The 14719-nt window shown below is 31.4% G+C and overlaps 1 protein-coding gene across 3 annotated transcripts in view; it reads right to left on the bottom strand.

Moving 5' to 3' along the window:
* The window catches only part of pdlim5a (PDZ and LIM domain 5a), a 57728-nt gene that overhangs the window by 13353 nt on the left and 29656 nt on the right, over positions 1–14719 (bottom strand). Inside the window, exons 5-9 of one of the 3 annotated variants that reach the window (XM_058071667.1) lie at positions 13476–13501; positions 11983–12003; positions 11866–11883; positions 11493–11665; positions 10166–10205 (exon numbers count right to left, since the gene is read on the bottom strand). In XM_058071667.1, coding sequence (XP_057927650.1) covers positions 10166–10205; positions 11493–11665; positions 11866–11883; positions 11983–12003; positions 13476–13501 — 278 coding nt within the window. Of the gene's footprint in view, positions 1–10165; positions 10206–11492; positions 11666–11865; positions 11884–11982; positions 12004–13475; positions 13502–14643 lie in introns of all 3 variants that reach the window. The other 2 variants (XM_058071668.1, XM_058071666.1) reach the window with 2 other exon arrangements.

Consider the following 14719-nt stretch of genomic DNA (forward strand, 5'->3'; position numbering starts at 1 on the left):
TATCAGAGCTTTTATTGTAGAAAATCGGAACCAAAGCACTGAAAAAGTTTGTATATTTTTCTGTTTTTAATAAATGCGTTTTTGTTTTCTTTTGAAAACCTGATGCGGCGGCGGCGGCGGTAGAAAATGAATGAATGAATTAATTATTCATTTTTTTACCACTTTTTCCTTACGAGGATCGTGGGGGTGCTGGAGCCTATCCCAGCTGTCTTCGAGCGAGAGGCGGGGTACACCCCGGACTGGTGGCCAGCCAATCACAGGGCACATATAGACAAACAACCATTCACACTCACATTCATACCTATGGACAATTTGGAGTCGCTAATTAACCTAGCATATTTTTGGAATGTGGGAGGAAACCGGAGTACCCGGAGAAAACCCACGCATGCACGGGGAGAACATGCAAACTCCACACAGAGATGGCCGAGGGTGGAATTTAACCCTTGTTTGCGAGCTAACCACTCGACCGCCGTGCAGCCCCTAAACAGGTTTTCGACTAAAATATCATCTTACACGAGTACCGATACTTTTCATAGTTAAAATGTATTTAATAGGTTAAAATCGGAGGAGAACGTCAATACCTAGTTAGCAGGAGGGGGACAGGAAGTGAGATGTGTGTCAAAAATCGACACCTCTATCGGTACTTTGACATTTGCTGGTGGTCTCAGATTGTTAAAAAAAAAAAAAAAAAGCAGGGATCTACTGTATTTCCTATGGGGACTGTTTTTCCATGTACTGTATGCGTGCTCACGAAGGGCAGCTGAAGAACTTGGGTGGGCCACCAATCGCCCCCGCCCCCCACCACCCCTTTCCCTTACATGTATCACAGACATAAGGCAGAGTTGAGGCTGATGCCAAGAATCGGGTCACGAGCCCCCAACCTCTCATGTGGAGCCCGGCTGTTTGGAGTCACACGAGGGACACGTGTTATGGCAACTGCTGCCATGGCAACACTGTATGTAGTGACACAGTACTGCGTTAGTACAACTTCATAGTCGTGATCGCTGACCACATCCCTTAACAACATTCAGGATACAAGACGCTCGTTCAATCGCCACAATTAACTCCGCAGGTCGTTAATATTCTCTACCGTAGTGGCCAATTAGAGAGCAAGTTTATCTCATTCTGTTCGACCTTGATTGGTTGATTAACGGCCAGGTCCGATGTTTAGATTCATTAGCGTGCGGCCCATCTGGACATGGCGGTCCACGTAATGACGCTAAGTCACCAAAGATATCAGAGCATTCGCAAAGGAAGGAGGAAGTGGTTGATTTTATCATTGGCGGTTTGTCACTTTAATGCAGTTATTGTTATATATTGTTACACAGTTTTGTCTTTAACTGTCATTTGTTTCAATAATTCAGATGTTATCTTGAAATGCATGGTCATAGACTACGACAATGTACCCACTGTACATATTTTTACGTTGAAAAACTCCCACCAAAAATGGAAAACAGCAGTAATTTTACAAGAATAAAGTCAAAATATTAAAGAATAAGGTTGTAATTTAATGAGTTGAATATGAGAGGAATATTATGACAAAAAAAATGTCATTTTAGGAACATAAGGTTGAAAAAAGTTTTTTTTAAAGTTATGATATATAAGAAACAAACAAAGAAAAAGTTATATAATAAGAATAAAGTCAAAATATTAAAAGAATAAGGTTGTAATTTAATGAGTTGTAAAGGTGAAATCTATGGTATTCTAAGAATTGGAAAAGAGGAATATTATGACAAAAAATGTCATTTTAGGAACATAAGGTTGAAAAAAAAATGTTTTTAACTCATGATATATAAGAAACAAACAAAGAAAAAGTTATATAATAAGAATAAAGTCAAAATATTAAAAGAATAAGGTTGTAATTTAATGAGTTGTAAAGTTGGAATCTATGGTATTCTAAGAGTTGGAAAAGAGGAATATTATGACAAAAAATGTCATTTTAGGAACATAAGGTTGAAAAAAGTTTTTTTGAAGTCATGATATATAAGAAACAAACAAAGAAACAAACAAAGAAAAAGTTATATAATAACAATAAAGTCAAAATATTAAAATAATAAGGTTGTAATTTAATGAGTTGTAAAGGTGGAATCTATGGTATTCTAAGAGTTGGAAAAGAGGAATATTATGACAAAAATGTCATTTTAGGAACATAAGGTTGAAAAAAGTTTTTTTTAAGTCATGATATATAAGAAACAAACAAAGAAAAAGTTATATAATAAGAATAAAGTCAAAATATTAAGAGAATAAGGTTGTAATTTAACGAGTTGTAAAGTTGGAATCTATGGTATTCTAAGAGTTGGAAAAGAGGAATATTATGACAAAAAATGTCATTTTAGGAACATATGGTTGAAAAACGTTTTTTTTAAGTCATGATATATAAGAAACACACAAAGAAACAAACAATACAATACAATACAATCCCGCCTTGATATGAAAGTTTAATTTGTTCATTTGTTTCATTTGTTTTTTTGATTTGTTTATTTATTTTTCCATCTTATTTTGTGTCAAAAAAATAAAAATTAACGTTAAAAATTTATTTAATAATTTAATAATACATAAAAAATAATTTGTTTATTTGTTTTATTTGTTTTTTGATTTGCTTATTTATTTTTCCATCTTATTTTGTGTCGAAAATAAAAATTAACATTAAACATTTACTTAATAATTTAATAATAAATAAAAATTAATTTGTTCATTTGTTTCATTTGTTTTTTGATTTGCTTATTTATTTTTCCATCTTATTTTGTGTCGAAAAATAAAAATTAACATTAAACATTTATTTATAATTTAATAATAAATAAAAATTATTTTTTTCATTTGTTTCATTTGTTTTTTGATTTGCTTATTTATTTTTCCATCTTATTTTGTGTCGAAAAATAAAAATGAACGCTAAACATGTATTTAATAATTTAATAATAAATAAAAATTAATTTGTTCATTTGTTTTATTTGTTTTTTGATTTGCTTATTTATTTTTCCATCTTATTTTGTGTCGAAAAATAAAAAATTAACATTAAACATTTATTTAATCAATTAATAATAAATAAAAATTAATTTGTTCATTTGTTTCATTTGTTTTTTGATTTGCTTATTTATTTTTCCATCTTATTTTGTGTATTAACATTAAACATTTATTTAATAATTTAATAATAAATAAAAAATAATTTGTTCATTTGTTTCATTTGTTTTTTGATTTGCTTATTTATTTTTCCATCTTATTGTGTGTCGAAAAATAAAAATTAACATTAAACATTTATTTAATTATTTATTAATAAATACAAATTAATTTATAATCATTTATAATAATTTAATGTTTTATGAGAGCTTTTCCAAAGAACCAAAGCACTGGAAAAGTGGAGGGTATAGCAGAAGCATTGAAGACTATTATATTATATATATTTATTAATATTTAATATAATTAATATTTTTTCTTTTTTTTCTTTTTTTTCTTTAAAAAAATATATAAAATATATATATATATATACATTTTTTTTCTGATGGGCAAGAGGCGTTGTAATGCAGGAAACAAACACATTCATACCAATGGACTATTTAGACTCGAACCCACATCTTCCCAATCTCCTGACTGCATGGCCAGCATGCTAACCACTCCACAGAGAGAAAGCCAGACGTCCCTTTGGGTGTGTGCATGCGTACATCACTTGCAACCGCTGCACATTAGCTCTTCTCCACAGTCCCGAGTCGACAACTGTCTTACATAAAGTACCCACTGTGTGTATTTCATCACCACCCCTTCCCCCCAAACAGCCCCCAGACTCTGCATAACACACGTCTCCAACAATGACGTTCTACAATACGTGTCATAAAAGTGTTGCCGTTGTTTGAACACGGAACAAATGGTCCATTAACATAGCTAACGCTGTCCAGCAAGCTTGGCTTCACCACACAACAGATGGTCTATCATTTAGCACTCTTTGCATCACACACACACGGACGGACAAAAGCCAACATATCCATTTATATAGACGACCAATGACACACAAGCACACGTTTCATTCTTGACGTTTTTAAAACGGGTACAGTTGTGTCTACAAGTCTGTGACCGAGCTCTGTGAGACGCTGCCAAGCGCTTTTTTCACACGGACCGCCGCAGCGTGTTAAAAGATGCCTCCATGAGTTGTCTCGGAGGACAAGTGGAGTCTTCTGGTGCCACGTCAACTGGAACACATTTGTTGGCTCAAACACTCATTGACTTTTCTTGTTAATTGTCAATTGTTCCGCTATGAATGAAGCAACGTGAATGGTGGAGCCTCCAAAACGGCTGTTCAAAAATGTTATGATGAAATGTCACAAATGTCGCACAAAAATTGTTATTATACAGGGCAAGACTTCCACAAATATTATTCTTTTCTGTTTTTCTTTTTTTTTAAATAGGGTGCTGCTGATGTGATGAAAACCATAGAATCAGGAATGACTGGCCTGGCTAGTATTGTTGATATTTCAACTCTATGACACTAAAATTTTATAATAAAATAATAAAATAATAAAATAATAAAATAATAAAATAATAAAATAATAAAATAATAAAATAATAAAATAATAAAATAATAAAATAATAAAATAATAAAATAATAATAAATAATCATAAAAAATCATTAAAAATCATAAAAAAAATAATATTACACATTTATTCTCGGAAAACTGGGACTTTTTTTTCTTGTACTGGTAAAATTGCAGCTGTTTTTTTGTCATTTCTGCTGGGTTTTTGTTTTTTTGCCATCTATCTCAACTTGCTTTATGTAAATTTTCTTCCCATAATTACTACTTTATTACCATAATACTATGACTTTAATCTCACAACATTCAATCTAATTTTAAAAAAAATGCTACCTAAATATTTTAAGTTGAAGTGACTGGAATTACAGGTGGCACAGAGGTTGAGTGGTTAGCGCACAGACCTCACAGCTAGGAAACCAGGGTTCAATTCTACCCCCGGCCATCTCTGTGTGGAGTTTACATGTTCCCGTGCATGCGTGGGTTTTCTCCAGGTACTCCGGTTTCTTCCCACATTCCAAAAACATGCTAGGTTAATTAGCGACTCCAAATTGTCCATAGGTATGAATGTGAGTGTGAATGGTTGTTTGTCTATATGTGCCCTGTGATTGGCTGGGATAGGCTCGTGAGGAAAAAGCCATAGAAAATGAAGGAATGACTAAAATTACGTTATTTGTCTACACATATTAAGACATTATTCTCATAAAATTACATTTTTTTTAATGAATGAATACTTTTTTTCAAGTTTTTTAAAAGTTATTTTGTTAAATCATATTTTCAGAATATGCCATTAAAAGAACAGCCACAGGCCAAAAAATGTGACAAAAAAAACATTTGTGTGGGGAAGTATTTTCTTGGGCGAACCGTTTAATCTGGCAGCATTTCATCAGAAACACTAACCCGCCCCCTCCCAAACCGCGACCTCAAACACCGGCAAAAGTTGAGAAAAAACTCAAGAAATTAAAATTAAAATTAAAATTAAAATTAAAATTAAAATTAAAATTAAAATTAAAATTAAAATTAAAATTAAAATTAAAATTAAAATTAAAATTAAAATTAAAATTAAAATTAAAATTAAAATTAAAATTAAACTCAAGAACTCAAGAAATTTTAATTTTCTTGAGTTCTTAATTGAGTTCTTAATTTTAATTTTAATTGTTTACTTTTTTATATTTTATTTTTTTAATTTAAATTTAATTTTAAATTAAAAAATAAAAATTAAATAAAATAAAAAATAAAAATAATAAAAATAATAAAAAAATAAATAAAATAAAAATAATAAAAAATTAAAATTAAAATTAAAATTAAAATTAAAATTAAAATTAAAATTAAAATTAAAATTAAAATTAAAATTAAAATTAAAATTAAAAACTCATCTTGAGCGTCACATGAAGAGAAGATAGCAGGGTTAGCATAGATTAGCAGAACATGCTAGTGCGGCCCTATGAGTGTGTTTACGCTGTGTTGTGTTTTCCTGCTTGTTAATGCAAACGAGTCTTTTACAATGCCCGTTGACGTCATGCATGCATCTTTTTCTTGCACCTAGCTTGTCTCAACCGTCCAACCGTCAAGAAACGTTCTTAACACACAAGACACACTTCCAGCCTTCAAAATACGAGCACAGTTGGCCACAAATATGTGTGGGGGTTGACATCCCATGAGAAAAGTTATCCAAGCTAAATCGGTTTCTGAAATATTGGGCAAAAGTAGCAAAATTTGGAGAACGAATTTACAGATTCGAGACCTAGCCCATCATCAAAAGTGGAGTCATTTTGTTTAATTTTAGTTTTATTGTATTACACTGCGGTTTAATTATATTTCCACTTGCATACTGTTAGTGTTACTTCAAACATTATGTGCACAATTAATAAACAGGTTTCCTGAGGGCAATAGTTTGACCCTGGAACAGATTATCTCAATTATATTTGACCTGACAAATGAAATAGAGAAAGAGGGAAAACAAGGCAGGAAGTAAAGACAACAAATACTACTGCATGGTATCTGTTACTGTGGGAACTGCATGGGCGGTTGGCTGCATTTGTGCTTCCCTCTAGTGGTAGCAAAGTGGAACTGCTGGAAGTGGAGCTACTGTAATACAGTATGTAATAAAAATGATATTAGTTTTATATTTTATGTTAATATTACATACACATATTGTTCAATATATTGAGTTATATAGAACATATAAACATGTATATATGTAATATATAAATGATTTTTAAGCTAGTTTTCTGTAATGCTATCAGTACTAATTTGCTAATCTTTCATCAGAGGATAAAAAGAGGAAAAAAAAACAATACAAGCAAAAAGAAGAGAGGAAAAGGAAAAAAAAGGTAAGCAGTGACTTTATTAGCAATAATATATAATGATTGAATATTCTTACCTGTTCTCAAAACATAACACCACTTCAATCTGTGACAACACCGTATCACCGTAAAGTAAACACAGAGCCAGAAGATAAATAAGGAGAAATATTTTACACAGCGAGGAGGACCTTTCAAAGTGTACTATAACATTCCGACCATCACTATCCTTATCATTGCACCTAAACAACCCAACATTTTCACTTTCATATCCCCTTTAGACCACACAAAGTGTCCTAAAGCACATTATAGGACTAGAACATGGAGGCATTTACAGTAAGACCGCAGAACTACGTACTTTATCCGTGTATTATAGAAAGTATGCATGTATGTAATACACGGATAAAGTACGTAGTTCTGCGGTAAATGCTTCCATGTTCTAGTCCTATAATGTGCTTTAGGACACTTTGTGTAGTCTAAAATTAATTTTAATTTTAATTTTAATTTTAATTTTAATTTTAATTTTAATTTTAATTTTAATTTTAATTTTAATTTTAATTTTGATTTTGATTTTGATTTTGATTTTAATTTTAATTTTAATTTTAATTTTAATTTTAATTTTAATTTTAATTTTAATTTTAATTTTAATTTTAATTTTACATGCATCTACCGCTTTTCCTCACGAGGGTCGCGGGGGGTGCTGGAGCCTATCCCAGCTGTCTTTGGGCGAGAAGACAGCTTTAATTTTCATTAAAATAAAAAAATAGGAAATGATTAAAATTAAAATTAAAATTAAAATTAAAATTAAAATTAAAATTAAAATTAAAATTAAAATTAAAATTAAAATTAAAATTAAAATTAAAATTAAAATTAAAATTAAAATTAAAATTAAAATTAAAATTAAAATTAAAATTAAAATTAAAATTAAAATTAAAAAAATAAAATTTTAGACCACACAAAGTGTCCTAAAGCACATTATAGGACTAGAACATGGAAGCATTTACAGTAAGACCGCAGAACTACGTACTTTATCTGTGTATTATAGAAAGTATGCATGTATGTAATACACGGATAAAGTACGTAGTTCTGCGGTAAATGCTTCCATGTTCTAGTCCTATAATGTGCTTTAGGACACTTTGTGTGGTCTAAAATTAATTTTAATTTTAATTTTAATTTTAATTTTAATTTTAATTTTAATTTTAATTTTAATTTTAATTTTAATTTTAATTTTAATTTTAATTTTAATTTTAATTTTAATTTTAATTTTACATACATGTATGCATCTACCGCTTTTCCTCACGAGGGTCGTGGGGGTGCTGGAGCCTATCCCAGCTGTCTTCGGGCAAGAAGACAGCTTTAATTTTCATTAAAATTAAAAAAATAGGAAATTATTAAAATTAAAATTAAAATTAAAATTAAAATTAAAATTAAAATTAAAATTAAAATTAAAATTAAAATTAAAATTAAAATTAAAATTAAAATTAAAATTAAAATTAAAATTAAAATTAAAATTAAAATTAAAATTAAAATTTTAGACCACACAAAGTGTCCTAAAGCACAAAGGACTAGAACATGGAAGCATTTACAGTAAGACCGCAGAACTACGTACTTTATCCGTGTATTATAGAAAGTATGCATGTACTTTAGTGAGGAATATAAGCGTGTCATGACTTCAGCCCACATCAACAGGCCCCCAGCAACGGTCAAACATATCTAAAGCATGGTCACACATACATGTACACGTATACGATAAAGTCTACTGGACATTGAGGGTGCGAGCGGAAACGTCATGGTGCCAGTCTCTCAGCTCGTTGTACTTTGGGCCGATCACCAACCGTGTGGTGGTCTTGTTCACTCTGCCATCACATAGGAAGAAAGCCGAAACAAAGTATTCAGGATAATGTGGATGGGACCGCAAACGTGCAATGACCGTGGTAAACACTGCACAGCACCAGAAGACGGTTAGGGAACACGGCGGTTAGGGAACACGGCGGTTAGGGAACACGCCGGTTAGGGAACACGCCAACGGGCCAACACTGACAAAAGTGCAGCCAGTGCATCCAAACACATGCACAACTGTTGTCTGCAGTTCTCAATCAGAAATCACTCCACAAATATATGGGAAATATGGGTTACTAACTATAAAAGCAATCTTCACTCGCTAAATGTACTGCAAAAAAGGTCAGTAAGGATAATTCATAATGCCGCCGACAGAGAACATACTAACTCAAAATAAAAATAAAAATAAAAATAAAAATAAAAATAAAAATAAAAATAAAAATAAAAATAAAAATAAAAATAAAAATAAAAATAAAAATAAAAATAAAAATAAAAATAAAAATAAAAATAAAAATAAAAATAAAAATAAAAATAAAAATAAAAATAAAAATAAAAATATTTTTAATATATAATATATATGTAATATATATTATATATAGTTTTATATAATAGGGCAAAAGCAGGCTAATAAGCAAGCCAATAAGCAGGCTGATTCTAGCAAAATTAAAATTAAAATTAAAATTAAAATTAAAATTAAAATTAAAATTAAAATTAAAATTAAAATTAAAATTAAAATTAAAATTAAAATTAAAATTAAAATTAAAATTAAAATTAAAATTAAAATTAAAATTAAATAAAAATAAAAATAAAAATAAAAATAAAAATTAAAATTAAAATTAAAATTAAAATTAAAATTAAAATAAAAATAAAAATAAAAATAAAAATAAAAATTAAAATTAAAATTAAAATTAAAATTAAAATTAAAATTAAAATTAAAATTAAAATTAAAATTAAAATTAAAATTAAAATTAAAATTAAAATTAAAATTAAAATTATATTAGGAAAGCAGGAAGTGAACAAATGTAACAGTTACTGATTGTAAAAATACCAGATGGAGGGGTAGGATTTAATAAGCTTTGCTTCTTCCTACTCCTTTTGGACATGTGGAACTGGGAACTGATTATGTGATGCACTCAATTGTAATCTGATGCATGTTCAAATGAAATTAAACCATTATCATTACCATAATTGCAAAGCATCACCATCACAGGTTAGACACCATGCACCACCAAATACAACCAAAAAACATCTGATGGGAACGTGTTTCCAACCCAACACTACCCCTATGGACCACTCCAACACACTCTTCGTGCAAGATTAGCACATGTCAACACGTCATACTACATGTTATCTTTTACTGTCGACAAACAATGACATTTAATGCTATTCAAAGACCGACTGATCAGGCTTTTTGACTTAAATGTCTCAGCTGTCTAGACAGGAAGACGGTGTCATCAATCAGCTTAATGCAGACCAGCAGGCATCACAAACCACAACACATGCACTTACTTTGTCTTCTTGGCTTTGTCTGACGCTTCTTCTTCTTGAGCTACATGGACAGAAACACAAATTCAATAATGGGTTAGTCCATCAGTCCGATTCATACGTCTCACATATAAATAGATAGTGGAACATCTATACAACAAAAGCAGTTCACATACCTCTATCCTGGCTGCTCAGTACAATATGGCTAATAATAATAATAATAATAATACATTTACATTAATAACCCTGGGCTTCCAACCTCTAATACCGCTTTGTAGTTAACTTATTTTTACACTTGTAAAACCTTACCGCAACTTTTTTCTCACATTTCGGAACATCTCTTAAAATAAAAATAAAAATAAAAATAAAAATAAAAATAAAAATAAAAATAAAAATAAAAATAAAAATAAAAATAAAAATAAAAATAAAAATAAAAATAAAAATAAAAATAAAAATAAAAATAAAAATAAAAATAAAAATAAAAATAAAAATAAAAATAAAAATAAAAATTAAAATTAAAATTAAAATTAAAATTAAAATTAAAATTAAAATTAAAATTAAAATTAAAATTAAAATTGCTATGCAATTTATTATGGCATGTGTCAAGAAACACCCTATTTTTCTGGTCGTTCTGGCCTATTTGAAGGCGAACACTACCACAAGCCGGCCATCTCTGTGTGGAGTTTGCATGTTCTCCCCGTGCATGCGTGGGTTTTCTCCGGGTACTCGAGTTTCCTCCCACATTCCGAAAACATGCTAGGTTAATTGGCGATTCATTAGCTTGTCAATTAAAATTAAAATTAAAATTAAAATTAAAATTAAAATTAAAATTAAAATTAAAATTAAAATTAAAATTAAAATTAAAATTAAAATTAAAATTAAAATTAAAATTAAAATTAAAATTAAAATTAAAATTAAAATTAAAATTAAAATTAAAACTATATTGGGAAAGCAGGAAGTGAACAAATGTAACAGTTACACCGTTTGGCAAAAAGTATGTATTTAATTCCAATGTTACAAATCTTTGTGTACTAAATCTCCCATAAAGATAGCTAAATTAAAATTAGCTAGTTAAAGATAGCTGTGGCCTATATGTATGTTGTGGCCTATATATATGTTTACAAATCTTTTTTTTCCTCTTTAAATTTAGTGACTGCGAGTTACCAGTTACCAGTGTGCTCTGCAGTACATTTTCTACCATGTTTTGAATGTACAGTTTGACCCTGGAACAGACAAATTCTGCTTTTATTGTTTCCTATAGTAATTCTATCTGTTTTATTATATGACTTTATATTTAGAAGAGAAATATACATGAAATACTACGAGCGCCAATGCAGTGCCGGCAACATACCGTGCTCAGTACCCGTGATCTGAGCCAGGATCCTGAAGGATCTGGATTGGGTGGTGCCGGTGCGTGGACGCCAGTCCTCTGTATCCTGCGTGATGCGCTTCCTGCTGGCATCAGCATGAGTGGGCACGTGGTAGAAGTGGATATCTGTGTCCACAATGTGTTTCCTGGGGGGTCTGGAGGAGAGAGGCTCATTATGAGATACATTTCTTTTAAATTCATAGTGGATTCTTCAAGCCGTTTAGTCCTCCAGTCCGTTACAGGATGTTAGTGTGGAAGGATGGGAAATGAACTGCGCCATATATTTATGAGGTTGCATGAAGTATGAAGCTGATGGGCTAAATGTTGTTTAACACGCATTATGATAATCAGATACCTTGCTGGCTGGGGTTTTCTTGAAAAGAAACAAAGGAGACAAAAGTAAACTAAACTGAAGAAAGTCCTGAAATGGCTTTTACGGGGAGACAATGGCTTCATTTGTGAGTAGACTTACTTCATAATACTGTGGGGTCCACTTGAGGAGAGAAAGTAGAAGGGGGACAAGAGAGAGTCAAGTTAAAGCAAAAGACGTGAAAGAAGAGTAAGTGTCAGTGCATGCCAGTAGAGGGAGCCAAAGATACGGTTGAGCACACTTGGTTAGAACAGGAAAACAAAATCAGTTCTACTCGCAGTGGCGTCATTAGGTCTATTTTAGGGGGACTTCAGCCCCCCCTAAAAATGTTCTTAAGCCCCCCCTACATAATTTGAAATTTTTTGTTGATTTTTTTTAACAAAAAAATCTGCCCCAATGGCTGAATGGGACACAAAAAAAATAAATAAAAAAAATAAAAATAAAGATATTTTAATATAATATATATGTTATATATATTATATATAATTTTATATAATAGGACAATATTTTTTTATGAAAAAAAAACAATCTGCTCCAATGGCTGGACAGGACACAAAAAATAAAAAAAATAATAAAAAATAAAAAATAAATATATTTTTATATAATATATATGTTATATATATTATATATAATTTTATTTAATAGGGCAATATTTTTTATTGATTTGTTTTACAAAAAAATATCAATCTGCCCCAATGGCTGGACGGGAAACAATAAAATAATAAAATAAAATAAAAACAAAATAATTTTTTATATAATATATATGTAATATATATTATATATAATTTTATATAATAGGGCAAAAGCAGGCTAATAAGCAAGCCAATAGCAGGCTAATACTAGCCTAATAATCAGAAGAAGAATAATGATGATAGTAATAATAATAAGCTAATATAATAATATTAATAATATAATATAATATAATAATATAATAATTATTATTATATAATTGATTACTGTCCATTGGACAGAATGGTATCTCTACTAAATCAGTCCAAAAGTGGGAAAGTTATATCCCAGTTTTTTGGATTTTTTGGAATGTCTATTACATTCACCCCCCCCCCCCCCCCCCCCCCATCCTCAAAACCTAGTGACGCCCCTGTCTACTCATAATTTATCCATTCAATCTTGTGATATCCAGTGAAAAAGCTGCATCCATACAATACAATATTGTTGCGGATCACAATCAAATCAATCAACTTGATCATCATCATTCCCGCGAATGAGTGCAATTGAATCAAAGGCTTTGAAAGATACTTTTCAGGTCAATAAATCAGCAATACTATAAGAACATGCACACACTCACTCCTTCACTCTCTCATTAGATTGATTTATGAGTTTCTCTTAACACATTCTTGTCACGGCAGCAGCAATGTGGGTGTGACAGCCATGACAGCTCCACGTGAGCCTGATTATTTGTGTGTGTGTGTGTGTGTGTGTGTCTGTGTGTGTGACAGGGACACTTCCATTATGATTATAATAAATCCAACGCAGCAAAGATGCTCATTAAATTCAATTGTTACTGAAAACAACAGCATCACATTCATGCAGTTATAGTCTATATATGATTTTAAAAGACGGCAATAATAACTAACTTTGTGACCCGTGGAGGTGCTGTCGTCTGAAAAGCAGGGAGGAAACAACAGTTTGAAAAAGGAAAATGGTGTAATTCAATTCAATTTGTAAGCAAGCAATCCTAAGCACTGCAGCATGCAAACACAACATGCAAAGATGGACGCATGCGACACAATATGTACGTCGAGCTGAGGTCATGAATGGGCTAATCCAGAAGTGTCTTATACAGAAAAATGAAAGGATGTGGGGGCCATGATACATTTTGTACAATAATTCTGCTAAAATCAATGCAATGTAGCTCAATATTATGCTAAGCTAGCTGAACAAAACATCCACATCTTAGCTTTTACAAAACAAATAATAAAATTATAGCTCGCTATGCAATTTATTATGGCATGTGTCAAGAACTTTTCTGGTCGTTCTGGCCTATTTGAAGGCTAATACTACCACAAGCAGGCCACACAGCTAGGAGACCCGAGTTCGATTCCAGCAGCAGGTCATTACTCAACAGAACAGTCGGACTCACGGTGTCATCTTACAAAGAAAGCTAAAATCATCACACAGCAGCTTAACACTTCAAAGGTATATCTCAGAAATATACAAACATGAACCAATACAGACAACAACTGAGGAACAAGGGTGGCACGGCGGTAGAGTGGTTAGCGCGCAGACCTCACAGCTAGGAGACCAGGGTTCGATTCCACCCTCGGCCATCTCTGTGTGGAGTTTGCATGTTCTCCCCGTGTATGCGTGGGTTTTCTCCGGGTAGTCCGGTTTCCTCCCACATTCCAAAAACATGCTAGGTTAATTGGCGACCCATTAGCTTGTCAACCCATCGGAAGTAGCAGCAGGTCATTACTCAACAAAACAGTGGGACTCACGGTGTCATCTTACAAAGAAAGCTAAAATCATCACACAGCAGCTTAACACTTCAAAGGTATATCTCAGAAATATACAAACATCTACCAATACAGACACCAAATTGTCCATAGGTATGAATGTGAGTGTGAATGGTTGTTTGTCTATATGTGCCCTGTGATTGGCTGGCCACCAGTCCAGGGTGTACCCCGCCTCTTGTCCGAAGACAGCTGGGATAGGCTCTAAGAAGATTATGTTCTTATTTTTCTCTGCACAAAAATGGAAAAAAAGGGCATAAGAAGGTGACAGTGTTGATGGACCACCACTCACCCATTCGAGTGCACCGGAAAAGCTTCGCACTGACTCTCCAACAAGCCCCGCCTTTGCCCCATGGCCACCTCACACG

The sequence above is a fragment of the Doryrhamphus excisus genome, chromosome 4 (genome assembly GCF_030265055.1).
Source record: "Doryrhamphus excisus isolate RoL2022-K1 chromosome 4, RoL_Dexc_1.0, whole genome shotgun sequence".
Classification (NCBI taxonomy): Eukaryota; Metazoa; Chordata; class Actinopteri; order Syngnathiformes; family Syngnathidae; genus Doryrhamphus; species Doryrhamphus excisus.